The sequence below is a fragment of the Gambusia affinis genome, linkage group LG15 (assembly GCF_019740435.1).
Source record: "Gambusia affinis linkage group LG15, SWU_Gaff_1.0, whole genome shotgun sequence".
NCBI lineage: Eukaryota > Metazoa > Chordata > Actinopteri > Cyprinodontiformes > Poeciliidae > Gambusia > Gambusia affinis.
In genome coordinates, this window is record NC_057882.1 from 17457373 (window position 1) to 17476236 (window position 18864).

Sequence of the window (18864 nt, forward strand, 5' to 3'; positions counted from 1 at the left end):
CCTAATGGGTCTTGTGGGACTGCAGGTCAAAGGTCGCAGACTTCTGGTGTCTCACTGATTAACTGTAATGGCAAAAATATAAAAACACTTTTATTTTATTTAATGGGCCAACTGAAAGTAGTTCATCGTATTGAAGTAGAAGGAAGACAACTGAGGTATTGAAATAGCTAAAAGTAAAGAAAGTGTGGCGTGCATTCATGTTCATTAAGCTAAATACTTTGTAGAAACACTGATTTGCTTCTTCTTCTTCTTCTTCTTAACCAAGTTTCTGTCTGTTGTTTCAACACAGCAATTTGCATGTTGGTCAAAAAGATTAATTTTAGCATCATCTGACCAGAGCTGCTACACTGAAACAAAAAGCAATTCACCAAAAGGAATCAAATTGAGTTAATTCAAGTTTATTTATGAAGTTTTCAAGTAAAACGAATGTAAATAAAGTAAGTTTGACAAACTTCACTCAATTTCTTTTAAGTTGAAGCTGTATTTTCTTTCAGCGTACCTCAGCTGCGTCTTATGCATAGCCTCAAACACGATTTCTTTTTATTGATTTCTTCCAGCGATGGGTCTCCTTCTCCGACTCATAAAAATTGTGATTTCAGCCTGACAAAATGCAAAAAAAAAACCCCAAAACTTCAATATTGCACTTTGAGAAGATTAGATTCAGTAAACACTTTGTTTTGAAAGCACATCAACGAATTCTAACAAACTGCAGTTCCAACGTAGCTTAATCCTCACATGTACACATTTCTTTATTGTACAGTAACAGCACCTGTAAAAATATAACAGCCTTTAATGAGCCGCTGAATAGTTGAGATTAATTTCCCCTGACACATATTGCCTTTGCTTTTGTTGGTAGCTGGGATTACTCAAACAAATCCTGTCTCACACATCCCGTCCCGGCTTCCCGTCTCTGTATCTCCCAGACTCAGACTGACTCAGGTGCAAACCTGCAATCACACGAGCCAGAAAGCATGGCAGTAAAGATCGCAGCAGATGGGCACCTGCAAGAGACACTCCTGCTTACAAAGCAGCTTTCAAAGCCAAAAAGCTAATTTAGTCTCCTGTATACAACCCACGCCTACACACACACTGAGTAGCAGTAGAGTGAGCAAAGGGAATGCTCTTAGTTTCATAGGGCTTGTATAAGATGTGAGGCGTATCAGCGGCCTCGCATTCAGAGTGCAGACACACACTTCTTTGTCCTGCATCACGTGGCTTAACAACCCCACAAAACGGCTCCCGGCGCCGTACGTTAGCATGATCACAGCCCACACAGGGTCTCTCTGTGGATCGCCCTGACCGATTGATTTCTCGTCTCATCAGGTGTCACCGGTCCTGGGCATCACTGTGGGCACTCTGATCCTGCTCTTTGTGCCTGACCCAAAGAGAGGCAGCGCGGATCAAATGGAAGGACACATCCATCACTCCCAATCGTGGCTCAGTGACATGAAGGCCCTCGCCAAGAAGTAAGGCTTTGCACCGTCATGCACCGGGGTTTCGGTTGCTTGCTCAGACTCTCCTCTGCGGTTTTGGTTGGATGTTTTAGATGGAGGAGCTGGTTGATCAATGACTGTCATGATAGCAGATTGGCACCAATTAGAGATTTTTCTGACCGATTTCCGATTTCGTCAAGCTGCAACGCGGAATTGAGCCGATTCCAAAATGAACAAGTAATTCAATATTATTTTAAAATAAGGTGAAGTTATTACAAAGTTGAAATTTAAAGCTTTATTTAGTATCTTAGCGATTTGTATAATTAGCAGAATTACTGTATTTTTTGGATTACTAATAAAAATCACTGAATGTCTGTTTTCTAAGCTGACCGTTACCTGAATTGTGAGACTTCAAAACAATTGGCAACATTTCCTCTTTTATTCCTGCACTTAATTTCAATTCAGTACCAGTCAATTCAATTGAGTTTAATTAAAACTTAATTCAATCAAAGAAGGGAAGTGTGGAGAACTGTCACAAAGCAGTAGCTTAATGCATATAATTCATATTTACTTTAATATGTGAATATCTGGATCCATGTAACCATGGTGATTTGTTGGAACGTCACAGGTGCACACATAAATCACTACTAGAAAGTTAAACATATTATTTTGAGATCCAGTTGAGATTAAAGCTTGCCTTAGGGTAACAATCAACTTGTAGGTCCAGACATTTCCCTAGAGCGGCATCAGGATGTTGGCCAAATATTATTGGAGCGATAAGGAAGCCTGGCGCTGGATAAAGTGTAACAGGAGCTCAGTTTATTTTGTCTTCCTCTGCCCTGACTGTCACTCACCTTTGTGTTTTCCTCTCCGCCAGCCGGAGCTACGTGTTCTCGTCCTTGGCGACATCAGCCGTGTCCTTTGCCACGGGCGCGTTTGGAATGTTGATTCCCATCTACCTGTTCCGAGCGCAGGTGGTGCAGAAGGAAGTCGAAGCCTGCACCAAAAAAGTTTGCAGCAGCAGAGACAGGTGAGAAGTCGGTGGAGAGGCTTCTGTTTGACTCCTGCTTTGAGTAAAATACTTATAGGTGTTATACGCCATTTGAATGATAGAATCTAACTTTAGGGATGAAATGATTAGTGGGATTATTCCTGATGAAGATTATTGAGATGATCATCAACTTGTTTGATAAATCGTTAACTGGAGACTCACAGACAGAAAATAAAATATAATCAGGGTAGTAATTAAGCAAAAACTGTACAAAAATATAGACATTTTGGATTTAAGATAAAAGATTTTCTTTTTCTGTAAATATGTTCTACTCAGAATTCCTCGAGTGGCAAAGTTTTTGCTTCATCTTTGCTATCTGGTTATTAATTGGTCAATCAAAGAACTAACCACCAGATCGGCCTTACACTGTAGTGATAAAACGTCAAACAGAAAGGGCCGAGCTCTTCATGTGTTGATGCTAGAAGTATTTTTTGAGCTGCAGATGCATCTTTTGCTACAAATAATCAAGAGATTGCTTAAGGAATGCTGCATTGTTGCATTTTAGACAATACGATGTTTATTTTCTTATTTACAACAGGAATCGAATTACCTGTTTATTTGTGTCAAGTGTTTTTGTGCGATTAGCACAGAGAACAGTCGATTAGTGAAACAGTCTTTAGTTGCTTTAGTCTATCTGCTGTAACACTTGGTCTCTTTTGTCTGGGCAGCTTAAACGCATTAACCTCTAGAACCCGACGGACCCACTGGTGGGTCCGTCGGGTTCTAGAGGTTAAGGCTTCCTTTGCATCCTAACCTTACTCATGGCTGTTTCCTGCAGCCTCATCTTTGGGGCCATCACCTGCGTGACGGGGCTGCTGGGCTTGGTCATCGGAGCCGTCGCCACGCGCTTCTTTCGGCGCAAGACGGGTCGGGCCGACCCCCTGGTGTGCGCTGTCAGCATGCTGGGCTCTGCCATCTTCATCTGCCTCATCTTCGTCGTGGCCAAGAACAGCATCGTTGGAGCTTATGTAAGTTTATCTCTCTTGTTCACTCTGACAGAAACTGCTTCCCCCTCCGCCTCCCTCAGACAGAGCGAAACGTGAGTCGTGGTGTTTAACCTTAGGGGCAGAACGCTGAAAGTGACAGTTCTGTGAGCAGTCTAGCAGGTGAAGACCTTGTAAAAGCTCACTGAGGTGGGGTTGATGTTTGAATAAAGTTGTAAGAGGACACCGAGAGTGACACCAGTTCTTCTCAGGCCCCTGGGGCCGCGAGCCTCTCTGTGTAATCAGTGGTGCCAGTCATAAGTCAGCTTTAGCGCGACCTCGGCTAGTGGCTGGAGTTAGCTCCGGCTAATCTAATGAACACATCAGCATGGCATTCTCGGTGTAACAGCCTCGTGGAGCAGGAAAGGGTGCCACTTCACAATCACGACTTCAGAACAATCCAGTCTGGACTTAGCAAGCACACATTATTTTGTTCTTATCACTTACAAAGGAGTAGGAAATGACCCTCAAGGTGCCGGTCGGTATTAAAGCTGCATATCTGGATAATTTTTTCCCATGCCTGTCAGAGAATGCAGCAAACAGACTTCCTAAATGACAGGCTGTGGCCGACCTTAGAAAGTCTAGCCGCTCATTGTTCCCTACAACTGGATTTGCCCTCACAGTGCCCGTGAGAATCAGTATCATTTTAATTTGGGGATTATAAAGACAGAACATTTCATTTTCTAGGAATGAGTCAGGATGTAACCAACAACTTCAAAGATTTCAAAAACAAAACTTAGGCACACTAGCTTAAATTTATTGTGGCTTTTTGAAATTTTACATACTGCCCCAATACTATGCATATACCCTGACAAGTATATGGACAAACGTCCCCATATGTTTCCAGTTTTTTATATTTGAGTTGGTAGAGTTTATTTAAATGTGTTTTGTGTGACACAGACCTTGCTTTAGAGCATATTCCATTATTTTCTTTTTAGTGTTGAAGTTTGAGAGACTCCACACGAACAAGAATATATTCAGCGAAGTCAACACCAGACTACCTAAGAATGCTGTAGCAGCTCGCCAGTATGGTGGTGGCACCATCATGCTGTGGGACTATTGTATACAGCTGAGTGTTCCAACAGGACACTGATCCCAAACACGTCAAAACTAGCTTTGGAATGAGTGAAGAAGGCCATCATGAAGCTTTGGAAACATCTCCGACCTCAGACCTATGCTTCAAAACCAAATCTATATTCTGAATCCAAGCAATTCACATAAACTTTAAACCCATTCAGTCAACTGCAACTATTGGAACCGCTATATATGGTGGTTGAAATGATAAAGGGAAAGTTGACATGCATAATTTGCTGCTACACTGCTTGGCTGCATGCATTTAACGGCTTCTGCTTGTAACACATGCTTCGGAAAAGATACGGCAGTCATCTTGCAACTTCTAATTTAGTTTCCAAATATTAAATAACGGCTGAAATGAATGATAATTGGGATTTAATGAAGTAAGATTTTTATGAACTCCCATTGGGTCAAAGGTGCACATTCATCAGGTGTCTGACAGCAGCATGACTCAGCCAATTAGACTCCAGCTACGGACGAATCCACACTCATTTCACGGCCACACGTCCGTCCGATTCAATTTTACACACTCGCTGCGTTGCAGAAACAGGTCCCGGCTCATCCTACGGGACAGGAATAGAAATCAGGTGCAGCAAAGGGCCAATATTTGGCTAATCTTGCCCGGATCGTTTAGCTCAGAAATAACGTCGCACCTCGATTAGGATAAACAGCTCGCTAGACTTCACCTCTAGCGTCGGTGCTCTACTGTACCGTATTAAATCCTGGTACACCGCTGCGGTTGTAAGTGAGCGAGTCGGGTTTCATTGCGAGGCGCTGACAGATGTGTCGTGTTATAAGGCGTGACACGGCTGGAACCAACGGCGCTGCTCCGCCGAGGCCCGCCGACCCCTCGCAGCTGTTGTCGAGACCAGACTTGGCTCCTCTCGTTCAGGAGGCAACGTGTCGGCCTCAGTGCGGAGCCGCCTGACATCTCGGCTGCCAGAACCCTGCCGGAGCTCTCTCTGTGCTGTACTGTAGGGCTGGCGCTCTGACAGAGAGAGAGCAAGGGAGAGAGGGGGTCATTCCCCAGCAGGAAACACACATCAGTCGGCCATGTTAAAGCGGTTCAGATGAAACCAGGCAGTACAGATACATGAGATTCCACCGCGACCAAATGCCTCCAGGTGTGTTTACGATTCAAGCGGTCAAGAACGAACTAGCTGCACGTACAGTAATGCAGTCCGAGGTCATTTAAAGTGTAAACAACTCGCTCTGTCTATTCCGAAGGGACGTAATTTAAAATCGCAGTGCCAGAGTGTTTCCCGCATTGAATATCTGTGACGAAAATAAACAGTTGTTGTCATCCCGAGCTGGTTTTCAGTCTGCGGGGTGCAGCTCAGTGAAAGCCCACATGTCAACATAATCTATGGGGCCGCACTATAATAACATGTTTTCGAACCGCTTTTAACCAAAGCGGTTCTTAAAGCAGCGATAGAAATATCCTCCAGCTCTTCCCTGGTTTTACATGTCATGTCAGCGGAAAGTGGCGGCTCTCAGAGTGAAATCTCTTTGTCTTTGTTTAGGTTTGCATCTTCATCGGAGAGACGCTACTTTTCGTGAACTGGGCTTTGACAGCAGACATTTTAATGGTAAGTGGAATAATTTGTTGAGTGGAGAAACTGACAACTGGACCATAAAGGCTTAGTAGGGCGAGATACAAAAGTATTCACACGCCTTGATTTTTTTTTTTTTTTTTTTTTTTACATTCAGTCCCATTGAGCCACAATCTTAAATTCTGTTCGGGTTTTATTCAGCCAACAAGAAGCCACTCTTAACTTTAAAGTAGGAGTAAAAAACATGTGAATGGATGCCTTTGATTTAACTTTTTGGCTTAATTTGATCAAATTTAGCTGTCACCCAGCACTCCGTCGTCATAGTAAAACATGGTGATGGCAGCATTATGATTCTTGCTTCTCTTCGGCGGGGAGGCTGGTTGAACTTTATGGGAGTACGGGTGTAGCTAAATAGATCACACTGCTGGAAGAAAAACTAACCTTTTTAGAGCTTTATTAGTGATAAAGTTTGAAAACTATTATAATTATCCTTTTGTCTTTTTAGTCATGTAGTGTTTTTCATTTGTCATTGTCCTAAAAACCCGATTAAATTCATTAAAGTTTCATTCCGGTGGCATTAAAAATTCCGGAAAATCCTTTGGTGTGAATTACCTAACGACAATTGTACGTGTTTGGGTTTGTAAGAATTTTAGTAAAAATGATCAGAGTTTCAGTAAGCCAGACAAATTCTTTATTTTTAATTAGTTCACCGTCTGTATTGAGTATGCAGGTAAACAGGTCGGTGTGACCTCCTTCTTCACCTTGGCCTTATTTCCCTCTTCCTGTCTCTCTGCAGTTTGTTATTATTCCCACACGGAGAGCTACAGCAGTCGCCTTTCAGAGCTTCACCTCTCATCTCCTGGGTGACGCAGGAAGTCCATACCTGATAGGCAAGGTAAGACCCTCCCCTTCCTCCTTCTTCTCCCCAAGCTGTGGCTGCGTGTTTAAAACGCACAGCAGGTGACAGATGTGGAGCGCGACGCTTCAGCACGTAAACAAGCACATTTATACAGCAGCTCAGCTCTGGCTTTAACTAGGCCAGCGCAAAGTGTTCCACAGGAGGGGCTTTTAGCGCAGGTCCCAGGAGAACCGGTGAACAGGATTGTGATTTTTGCCGCTGCTCTCCAGGCAATCAGTGGTATTTTCTAGCAAGTCTCCCGGCTCCCCCGGAGACGCCAGAGTTGCCGTATTTGATTGGTCACCAGATGAGAGAGTAGTCCTTCCCGGGCCTCTCAAGGTCACCGTCAGCCGGTTTCCCCCGCCCCCCGACCCAACGCTCCCCACCTTTCAGACCTAGCGCGTACGCCCCCCCTAAAGAATAGCATTCAGGAAGCCGGAGTGAAAGTGCCGCTCGGCGTTCAATGGAGTGTGAAACGGGATTCGCATCAGACTGCCAAAACACATTCGTCTTATTTTAAAGTGAGAATGAACATTTCTAAAGTTAAATAGCAACTCCACTGAGCCCCTCCTCCCCCGGTGCTGGAATGTAATAAAGGCAGGAAGAAGTGTATTCTCCGGCACGCCGCATCACGTGTCACACTCTATCCACGCATTTGACGTTTCAGACATTTTTTTTTGTGTGTGCGTGTGGGGCCGTAAATTGTATCAGGAGAATAGAGCGCTTTGTGGTTACGTGTTTTATCACTCAGAGGCCGGCTCGCAGTCTGAGCTCCATCAACAAAAGCGGCGGATGTCTCTGATTAAGAGAATCAGACTCATTCAGGATCTTCTGTAAGGACCTGACAGGCTGGCGACAGGCACAGCTGTCTGCTGAGCTGCTGCTGCTGCTGTTCCTGTTCCTTCTCGCCTGAATGAAAATCTGAAACTAGCGTCAGAGGCAGGTGAAAGGAGCGAGAGCAAGAAGCGCTTCTCAAAAGAGGGATCAGATGCAGCGTTGCCCTGAAATAAATAACTGTATTGTTTCTGCACCTACTGCTTACACAGAAGAGTTTACTTCGGTCTGATCTGAACTTCCTCTCTCTGCCATGTTTCAAACTGAGTGTAAAGATTAAAAATAAACAATGTAGAAGTAAAGAGAAACATTTTGAGTAACATTATTTGGCATCATGATTCTCAGCTTTCTCAAACTGAAGTATTTTCACACTTTTTTTTTAAAGCTTTCAAAAGTTACCCACAGAAAGTGAAGGTGACATTTTTTTTGTCATTTTCCACTCAATTAAAGTGAGTCGCCCAGAATATCCTGAGGTGAAACCAAAACTTTCAGCTCCAGTTTATGCATCATGTCACCAAATGGAGCTTGTGCTGATCGGAAAGTGAGAGTACGCCAATGTGCTAATACACAATGCCTTACAAAAAGTATTCGGACCCCTTAACCTTAAACATATAAGCATATTTTAAAGGTTTTCTGGCATTTTAAAAATCAGAGAATGTGTATGTTCTTACTCTCAAATACGTAAAATGAATCTATAAATTTGAGTTTGGCAGAAACTCACTCCTCCATTAATTTCTGTACTTTGGCCCAAACACTTTGTGGGACAGATTGGATGAAGAGCTTTTCGCAGCACCAATTTTCACTTCTTGCCACAAATTCCAAATGAAATTCAGTCTGTACTTTGACTAGGACACTGCGACAAATAAAAATGTTTTGATCTCGCTATAGTTCGGACTCTATGTTTAGGGGTATTATTCACCCGGAAGGTGAGCCCAACCAATTCTGCAGCCTTTTACGATCTCTAACCGGTTTTGTTCTGGGATATTTAGTATTTAGTTTCATTCAACATCCCAACAATACAGACCTGCCTCTTAAACTGATGCAAAGTTTTAGTTTTACACCACATACACAGTTTTGCATGTGTCCCAAAAGTCCACTAATTAGGTGACTTATGAAGGCAGAGGGGCCTGAACTCATGCTAATCTTTTCAGATTTGTATTTGAAAAAATGAAAACCAGGCATCCTTTTCCTTTCACGCACTAATTTGTGTTGATCCATCATATTAAATACCCCAAAAATACGTTATTTCCTGTAACCTAAAAACATATAGAAAAGTTTGAACAAAATGAAGACTTAGACAAAGCACAGTTTAATGGCACTCTTATTACTGACATCCATCTTTTCCATGAGTCAGATTAATGCCACCCTGGATTACTCCCACATTGGCCCACGGTTCTTCAGTCCCCCCGGATCCACGCCATTCCACGCCACAGTTCTCTCCTGATGAGTGACATTCTGAACGCCCGGAGGTTTCTCGCTTCCTCCGCAAAAGCCCGACTGACGGTGCTTGGAGCGCTCGGAGTGCGTCAGTGTCCTGAGCTGAGGTTTAGCACATGAGTGTGATGGACCAGTCGTGACGCACACCAAGTGGGGGCAGATATGCAGTCGCCCATGCGTATTGGCTGGAGCGACTGTAAGTTGGCAAAAAGAGATGGAATAGCAGGAAAAAGCAAGCAGTTATCGCCAAGCAACCGCAGGAGAAAGATAGGGAATGACTCAGTTATTTTGGTTCACACTGAGGTTTTGGGTTTGAGCACCAAGCAGACCTGAAGACGAAGCACTGAGGTCAACAAACCGGATCTGGTGCGACAGAGCTGCTTTTTAGTGGTCTCGCCTCAGGGAAATTACCACCTTTTTTGAAAAGCTGCTTTAGAATATTTGAAATTCCCAGAAATTTGAGCCAAGACTCATTTTCATCAGAGCGTATCAGACTGATGTCGGTCAAGAATCCTCCTGATAAACACAACCCAGACTCCTCCTCTGCCAGAAGAGAAGGACCGTACCATGTAGTTGGCAGCAAAGGAAGGCCAGGAACAATCTCTCCATAATCATCCAAGAAATGCCTTCTGGCAGGATAATTAGACCAGCAGCAGTTCTCTGCTTATTTTTAGATTTGCTGCTCTGTGCAAGTCGCAGAGAATTTAGTGTTCTTGATTAAATGGGCCATGCACTGGTAAAACACACACCCATACACACACACACACTGCTGCTGGGTTTTTAATGGTTCTTTCCCAGTGCAGGTACTCCCCTCGCACAGATTCAACTCCTTCAATATCCTCCTCCAGCTTTTTTCTGCAGTGAATGTCAATCTGCAGAAGCTAACATGAAATCAGTGTGGCAGAGCCACTGCAACACTTTGACTCACTCACTAGCAGTCCTGCTGTTCGCCTCCCATCAACCCCTCCACACACAGCTAGCTCAGCGTTGCCATTAGTAGCCTCCATCGCCATGTGATTGTCAGTGGGACCGCCTTATTGGTGATACAGGGAGACATAACAGGTCACTCAACACCCACTTTTCTTGAGCTGTTGTTCCCCTTAGCATAACACGACACACTGAATTCTAAGATGAGCTGTTACCTGCCTTGAATTGGAGCAAAAGTGTATACAAACATGTGAAAACTAACACCGCGTAGTGTATCGTAGAAGGTTTGATTATTTGTCTTACGATTAGATGTCGATTAATGGTTTATTAGACGTTTAGACGGTCTTTTATTGTTGTAGTTTGGCCTCCAACCAGAAGAGGGCACCGCTGGTCATCCTTAAAGGGAGCCGGCTACATATACAGGAATAAAAATGGCGGAGCCTCACCAGAGCGAGAGAGAAACGGTTCAGATAGTATCCGTTGTGGGACGCGAAATGAACATCTGCGGGAGCTTCTGTTTTGAAATATAAACACTTGACAAGCTCCTTAGTTTTTACCTTAATATCGGTTATTCAGCCGTGCTGCATGGCGGAGCAGTGTCAACTTCTCAACCAAAAATTACTCGTGCTACGAAGGTGAGAATGTGATGACAGAAAAGTCTGGGATTAAGTGTTGCAAAATATCTTTTTTTGATTCAGCAATATAAGATGTTCAGGCTGTTTTGTTACATTTCATAAATATGTCCAAGTTTTAATAATTTAGGAAAACACAGTTGACACACAAATTTTGTTTTTAAATATAACGATGTACTATTTTTTTAATTCGCAGCCCTTACTCCTATAGAAAGACGGTCGACCTAGTTGAAACAAGATAGCCAGAGTTTTAAGGAAATGGTTATTAATTAATCATTAGATGATTGATAGGATCAATCAAGTTTAGGTTGACGAATTAATCACTTACTTACATCCCTACTTGGTGACTAGCTTTTGTTTTTATTTTTTAAAATGTTTTTTCTTTTTTCTTTGTGTCTGGCTGCAGATCTCTGATAAGCTACAGGAGAGATTCGCTTCATCTGAACTATGGAAGTTCCTCAGTTTGGGCTATGCCCTCATGCTGTGTCCCTTCATCATTGTCCTGGGGGGCATGTTTTTTCTGGCCACGGCACTGTATTTCCTGGACGACAGGGAAAAGGCCGAAAAGTAAGTCGCTTTGTTAAAACAGCTGATTATTTCATCTATTATTCAGCAGCCCCTTCTTTAAATATTTAGCGCTTGCTTGGGTTGTTTGTCGATGACTTTCTGACTAAGAGCAACAAGGACGCCAAAGAAATTTGGTTGATGTAAGAAGAATTGGGTTTTAGGGTGTTTTTATTTCCTTTCTTATGGGGTTTGCTGGTAACTTTTATGTTGTTACTGAAGTTTGACATGCTGCTCAAACATAATAACCAAAGACCCGCAATATCTGGGCCAACAGAAAACACCAGTTAGCTAAAACTCCCCCACAGTCTGTTACACTCACCAGTTTGTTCAACTGCTTCCCCTCTCATTCACATCCTCATCTTTTCCTTTTTTATATAAGCACCAAAGTCATGAGTCAGTCGGAAACAAAAGCTGGTCAGGGCCTTAAAAGGCTAAAACAAGCTCTGTATTTGTTTTTTATGGCGAGACAAAACTTCTTGTTTCTTTTTTGATCACATTGGCTTGCTCTCCTGTTGCCAGCGCTTAAAGAAATGACTTCCTTCCTGTGGAAGTTGCGGAACATTTTTAGACAAGATGGCGATGTGACGTTTGATGTCCGTCCACAGACACCTGGTCTTCGCCCCTTAGGAGGTCATTATTCTTTCTCACGCCTAAAATTATGAGGAAGATATTTTATGCACAGGCAGACAAGAAACAGAAAAGAAAATCATTTATGAAAAGTTTTCAAATTTGCAGAAGAGATTTGAGGACTGGTCAAAATCTTCAGCTAGCCTGTGAGTACTTCCTTTTAGTGCGTCTACGCTGTACTAAAAAAGTATCGGCGTAGACGCACGCCCACGGCTGCCACAGCTTGTTGCGGTTTCTGTTTGACCTTTTCAAGGAACCAAAAAAAAGAAAAAAGCAGAACATGAACTAAAAGAGGACACTTACTCCTGAAACTGTGCCAGTAATAGATATTAGCACGTAGTCCAAGAAGTGATTCAAGCTAAAACCACACTATGAGATGCTGCAGGCAGACTCCAACTAATCACAACCCGTTGACTTTCACCCACCACCATGGAAGACAACGCCACACTTTCTGATGAATAGTTCACAAATTAAAAAAAAAAAAACTACAGGGACTCACATTCAATCTTTGTTAGTATAAATCTTTGTTCATGTTTAGATGCTAGCTTTGTATTCAATTGTTTTGCAGATTTTTAAGTTTCAGAAATAAGTGCATATGATTTTTGATCAATTTAAAATGACTTTTTTTTTAGGTTGCCAAAACAAAAATAATTATAAGAACTACTTTGAGTTGCCAGGTTGGAAAGAGTTTTACTTAATTGTAGAATTTAAAAAAAACATGCAGGTGGAAAGTAGTGGACATCAGGTAAGAAACTGTTTTAAAAAAGCCCAGTATTTTCCCCTAGGCTAGTTGTTTTAGTGTATAGTGTATATTACTTTTGAAGTGTATAGACTTGTTCGTCTGGACTTTAATCATAAGTGCTGCTTACAAATGTACTCTAAAAAAAAATTTTTTTTCTATCAAGGGAACTGCAAATATTAAAGATTGATTGGCAGGGACAGCCTATTGTAACTCTGAGTAAGTAGAAATGTTTCTGAAGAGAAGAAAGAGATCAAATCTGTTTGAAATGTTCAGTCAATGACTCAACATCATTTTCATAATGTAGAAAAAAGGACAACTTAAGAGGGTCAAAAATACATTAGGAAAACCATTTTTTGTGATTTTTTTTGTGAACTTTAGCTGTAGCATGCTTGAACTTGAACTGCTATTTTTTGTTGTTTACGTCAACCAGTGTAGCAAGGTGTGCAGTATAAGGGGGGAAATGTTAGCACAAGTCCAAAGGCCCCTGACAGACAGGGGCCCCTTCCACAAAAGGAAAAAACGACTTCTTATAGAAATAGAAAAAAAATTGGGGGACACTGTCAATTACAAAAACAATCATATAGTGTTTTTAAAATAGTTTTTGGGGTAAAAGTCAAATGTTGCCACTACCAGACCAAAAAGCACACATCCATATTTGGGAAATAAAAAAGACAAGAGTGTAAATTTATATCCCAGATTTTCTCAAAGAGAGGTGTGCAGAGTGTGCAAGATTGTCAACCATGTAGCATAGTTAGCTTAGCTACAGATTACTGTTTGCCTCCATTTCAATAGCAGCTAATGAATAAAGAAAGAATTTAACAAGATATTCATATATTTAACTTGTACCTGTGCCTTTTACCACACTTAGCATCAGATGAGTCAGTCAGCAGCAGCTCTAGCTACGATAGCAGCACAACCATTTCCTCCTATACCAGTGAGACAGGTGAGCAACACTGTGTTCAATCTATGTGGATTTTTTCTGTCCCTCTACTCTTTTTACAATTACACAATAAAAACAATTTATTACTCACAGATTGACAGCAGTAAGACCCTCCTCCTGGTTCTGATTGGTTGTTTTTGGTCAGAATGGTGCATTTCTTCAGCCATCAGTAGCAGCTCAGGAAGGAAGTGGAGGAGATTGATCATTTCACAGATTATCTGTTTCATAGCCAGTGTTGGCATAGTTACTTTGAAAAAGTAACTTTAATCGGACTACTGATTACTCCTTGAAAAAGTAACTTAGTTATATTACTGACTACTTGATTTGGAAAGTAACTAAGTTACACTAAAAGTAATTTTTTAGTTACTTTCAGCAGCTGCTAACAACAACGCTCTGCCTCCTGTGAAAATCACATTGAGCTTTGCCAATACTTAATTGTAAGCTATTTTATAATGGTAACATCAACAATGTGTCTCCACTGATAAGGTTGAACTGAAGAGGAGATTGTACAAAAAAATAAAAAACGTGAGTAATTTGTGTGGTCCACTGTTGTCTGGAAAACTCTAAGAAGGATTTTAAAGCCCCCCTCTTTCCCCCAGCCTCCAGGTTCTGCGTTACGGCCCTGCATTTGGTGTCAGCGCAGCGCACAGAGCTCCTCCTGCAGCTCCACAACTCGGATGGCTGCACAGATTTGTGACACTTATCGTAATATTAATAATTATAATGGCGTTAAGTTGCCATTATAACTATTGCCAATTACGGACACGTTCATTCGTGGCTGTTTTCACGTTTATTGCGCTGTTCATATTGGTTTCGATGTTTGACGTTTTCTGGAGCGCAAAGCGATGCTCGACGTCATTCAGAGGTAATACATTAACTTGACATTAACAAAGACACAGCGGGACGGATCATCCGGGAAATGATGGACAGGGAGAGACTGAGTAAAACTACCTTAATGACGGACAAATTCTGGGATTTATTATGAGTCTCTGCTTATTTCCAAGCCCAAATGAGTAACTTCACGTTCAAAAACGAGCCCAAAAAGGCGCAACCCGCCACTCATTACATTTGCAAGCGACTTAAAAAAAATGAAGCCCAAAGCCGCTTATAATAATCGGACTTGGCGACAGAAACTTAAAATAGTTCCAGTTTTTCCACCAACAAAATCTTCCTCCATTGTTTACCTTTCTGTCACATAGAGACGTCGGTCACTCGACAAGACGAGTAGAGGAAATATGATTACGGTAAATAACAAAAGAAGATAGTAACGCAAAGTGATTTTGATAAGTAACTGTAGTCTGACTACTCGATTTGAAATAGCAACGCGTTAGATTACTGAAAAAAGTGGTCCGACGTCAGTAACGCGTTACAAATTAACGCGTTACTGACATCACTGTTCATAGCAAACTGTCATGACACGGTGACAGCTTTAACAAATATGGAGAAAACATATTTTTTATTAAAGCTATATATTGCAACTTGAACAAAACACAATAACACAGCATTTATTGAGAACTCTGGATTGCTTCATGTATATTTTGCACGTTGAACCAGCAGCTCTCAAAGGAAAAAGGCTGCTGTACTCCAAAATAATTTAAAACAGTCATTTTAATATTGTCTATTGGTGCCCCAAAAACGATGAAACTTGGGCATTATCATAAATCAATAAAATCCCCAACTGCCAAACTTGAAGACTGGACTTTATGCCGCTAACACTTAGCTTTTGTCAACAACTCTGAGGCGGAAGTGAGAGCTCCACGCAACACAAATAATCTCCTAGCCGGAACACGGTGCGCTAAATAATAAAACATAAATCAACAAAGCTTCGTAGCAGGTAAATTTTCCTTGAGGAATTTTAGTAGTCAAGGTACTCGAATCATTTGAGTAATTGTTTCAACCCAGCTAGTGTCAGTAGTGGACCAACAAAAGTAAGCGTCTTTAAAATTGTGACGCTTTTGATGGGTCAGACAGACTCAAGAAATTGAGTAACAGCAGCTGCGAAGGGGGTCCCAATTAAAATTTTGTTAGGGGGTCCAAGATTCCTGGTAACGCCTCTGGTTGCCTCTCCAAGACCAAAAAACACACATCTATATTTGCCCTGAACACCTCTCTGGATCTACATGAAATTGCTCATTCCGCTTAGCGCGCTTGACAGTGACTGTGTTCAGCAGCAGTCAGTAGCAGACCAGAACCACTGTGGCAGTTACTATGCCACCAAGAAAACTGATAGTCAATGTTTCAAAGAGAAAGAGAGAAAAACGACAAGAGTGTAAATTTATATCCCAGATTTTCTCCGAGAGGTGCATAGAGTGTGCAAGATTGTCAACCATGTAGCATAGTTAGCTTAGCTACAGATTACTGTTTGCCTCCATTTTACTAGCAGCTAATGAATTAAGGAAATAATTTAACAAGATATTCATATATTTAACTTGTACTTGTGCCTTTTACCACACTTAGCATCAGATGAGTCAGTCAGCAGCAGCTCTTGCTGCAATAGCAGCACAACCATTTCCTCCTATCCCAGTAAGAAAGGTGAGCAACGTTGTGTTCAATCTATGTGGATTTTTTCTGTCTCTACTCTTTTTACAATTGTAATGCATTACTCACAGAAAGTCAAACAATCTTTATAAAATATTTCATTAGCACACTTCGCAGTGAGTGAATGAGGTTGATTGACAGCAGTAAGACCCTCCTCCTGGTTCTGATTGGTTGTTTTTGGTCAGAACGATGCATTTCTTCAGCCATCAGTAGAAGCTCATGGAGGAAGTGGTGGAGATTGATCATTTCACAGATTATCTGTTTCATAGCAAACTGTCATGACATGGTGACAGCTTTAACAAATATGGAGAAAACATATTTTTTTATTAAAGTTTTATACTGGAGCTTGAACAAAACACAATAACACAGCACTTATTGAGAACTCTGGATTGCTTCATGTGTATTTTGCACGTTGAATTGGGGGGACACTGTCAATTGCAAAAACAATCATATAGTGTTTTTAAAATAGTTTTTGGGGTAAAAGTCAAATGTTGCCACTACCAGACCAAAAAGCACACATCCATATTTGGGAGATAAAAAAGACAAGAGTGTAAATTTATAGCCCAGTTTTTCTCCAAGAGAGGTGCGCAGAGTGTGCAAGATTGTCAACCATGTAGCATAGTTAGCTTAGCTACAGATTACTGTTTGCCTCCATTTCACTAGCAGTTAATGAATTAAGGAAAGAATTTAACAAGATATTCATATATTTAACTTGTACCTGTGCCTTTTGCCACACTTAGCATCACATGAGTCAGTCAGCAGCAGCTCTTGCTGCAATAGCAGCACAACCCTTTCCTCCTATACCAGTAAGAAAGGTGAGCAACACTGTGTTCAATCTATGTGGATTTTTTCTGTCTCTCTACTCTTTTTACAATTACACAACAAAAACAATTTATTACTCACAGAAAGTCAAACAATCTTTATAAAATCTTTCATTAGCACACTTAGCAGTGAGTGAATGAGGTTGATTGACAACAGTAAGACCCTCCTCCTGGTTCTGATTGGTTGTTTTTGGTCAGAACGATGCATTTCTTCAGCCATCAGTAGCAGCTCAGGGAGGAAGTGGAGGAGATTGATTATTTCACAGATTATCTGTTTCATAGCAAACTGTCATGACACGGTGACAGCTTTAACAAATGTGGAGAAAACATGTTTTTTATTAAAGTTTTATACTGCAGCTTGAACAAAACACAATAACACAGCATTTATTGAGAACTCTGGATTGCTTCATGTATATTTTGCACGTTGAACCAGCAGCTCTCAAAGGAAAAAGGCTGCTGTACTCCAAAATAATTTAAAACAGTCATTTTAATATTGTCTATTGGTCCCCCAAAAACGATGAAACTTGGGCATTATCATAAATCAATAAAATCCCCAATTGCCAAACTTGAAGACTGGACTTTATGCCGCTAACACTTAGCTTTTGTCAACAACTCCAAGGCGGAAGTGAGAGCTCCACGCAACGCAAATAATCTCCTAGCCGGAACACGGTGCGCTAAATAATAAAACATAAATCAACAAAGCTTCGTAGCAGGTAAATTTTCCTTGAGGAATTTTAGTAGTCAAGGTACTCGAATCATTTGAGGAATTGTTTCAACCCAGCTAGTGTCAGTAGTGGACCAACAAAAGTAAGCGTCTTTAAAATTGTGACGCTTTTGATGGGTCAGACAGACTCAAGAAATTGAGTAACAGCAGCTGCGAAGGGGGTCCCAATTAAAATTTTGTTAGGGGGTCCAAGATTCCTGGTAACGCCTCTGGTTGCCTCTCCAAGACCAAAAAACACACATCTATATTTGCCCTGAACACCTCTCTGGATCTACATGAAATTGCTCATTCCGCTTAGCGCGCTTGACAGTGACTGTGTTCAGCAGCAGTCAGTAGCAGACCAGAACCACTGTGGCAGTTACTATGCCACCAAGAAAACTGATAGTCAATGTTTCAAAGAGAAAGAGAGAAAAACGACAAGAGTGTAAAATTATATCCCAGATTTTCTCCAAGAGAGGTGTGCAGAGTGTGCAAGATTGTCAACCATGTAGCATAGTTAGCTTAGCTACAGATTACTGTTTGCCTCCATTTTACTAGCAGTTAATGAATTTAGGAAAGAATTTAACAAGATATTCATATATTTAACTTGTACTTGTGCCTTTTACCACACTTAGCATCATATGAGTCAGTCAGCAGCAGCTCTTGCTGCAATAGCAGCTTAACCCCTCCCTCCTGTCCCAGTAAGAAAGGTGAGCAACATTGTGTTCAATCTATGTGGATTTTTTCTGTCTCTACTCTTTTTACAATTACAATTTATTACTCACAGAAAGTCAAACAATCTTTATAAAATATTTCATTAGCACACTTAGCAGTGAGTGAATGAGGTTGATTGACAGCAGTAAGACCCTCCTCCTGGTTCTGATTGGTTGTTTTTGGTCAGAATGATGCATTTCTTCAGCCATCAGTAGCAGCTCAGGGAGGAAGTGGAGGAGATTGATCATTTCACAGATTATCTGTTTCATAGCAAACTGTCATGACATGGTGACAGCTTTAACAAATATGGAGAAAAAAATTTTTTTAATTAAAGTTTTATACTGCAGCTTGAACAAAACACAATAACACAGCACTTATTGAGAACTCTGG

General features: G+C 41.4%; 1 protein-coding gene and 1 long non-coding RNA gene across 21 annotated transcripts in view; one reads left to right on the forward strand and one right to left on the reverse strand.

Moving 5' to 3' along the window:
- spns2 (spinster homolog 2 (Drosophila)) overlaps window positions 1–18864 on the forward strand; it is an 82612-nt gene that overhangs the window by 54492 nt on the left and 9256 nt on the right. For 6 of the 20 annotated variants that reach the window (XM_044140851.1, XM_044140850.1, XM_044140852.1 and 3 more), the window contains 11 exons: window positions 1324–1466; window positions 2311–2463; window positions 3263–3452; window positions 6065–6130; window positions 6891–6989; window positions 11229–11389; window positions 12922–12974; window positions 13627–13701; window positions 16156–16230; window positions 16977–17051; window positions 18396–18470. In XM_044140851.1, coding sequence (XP_043996786.1) covers window positions 1324–1466; window positions 2311–2463; window positions 3263–3452; window positions 6065–6130; window positions 6891–6989; window positions 11229–11389; window positions 12922–12974; window positions 13627–13701; window positions 16156–16230; window positions 16977–17051; window positions 18396–18470 — 1165 coding nt within the window. Of the gene's footprint in view, window positions 1–1323; window positions 1467–2310; window positions 2464–3262; window positions 3453–6064; window positions 6131–6890; window positions 6990–11228; window positions 11390–12921; window positions 12975–13626; window positions 13702–14184; window positions 14224–16155; window positions 16231–16976; window positions 17052–18395; window positions 18471–18864 lie in introns of those variants that run through there. The other 14 variants (XM_044140866.1, XM_044140867.1, XM_044140868.1 and 11 more) reach the window with 9 other exon arrangements.
- On the reverse strand, window positions 4823–10819 carry LOC122844962. The gene is made up of 4 exons (XR_006372957.1): window positions 10494–10819; window positions 10196–10296; window positions 5195–5529; window positions 4823–5104 (listed from the first exon to the last, which is right to left on the reverse strand). It is a non-coding gene; the product is annotated as an uncharacterized LOC122844962 (long non-coding RNA).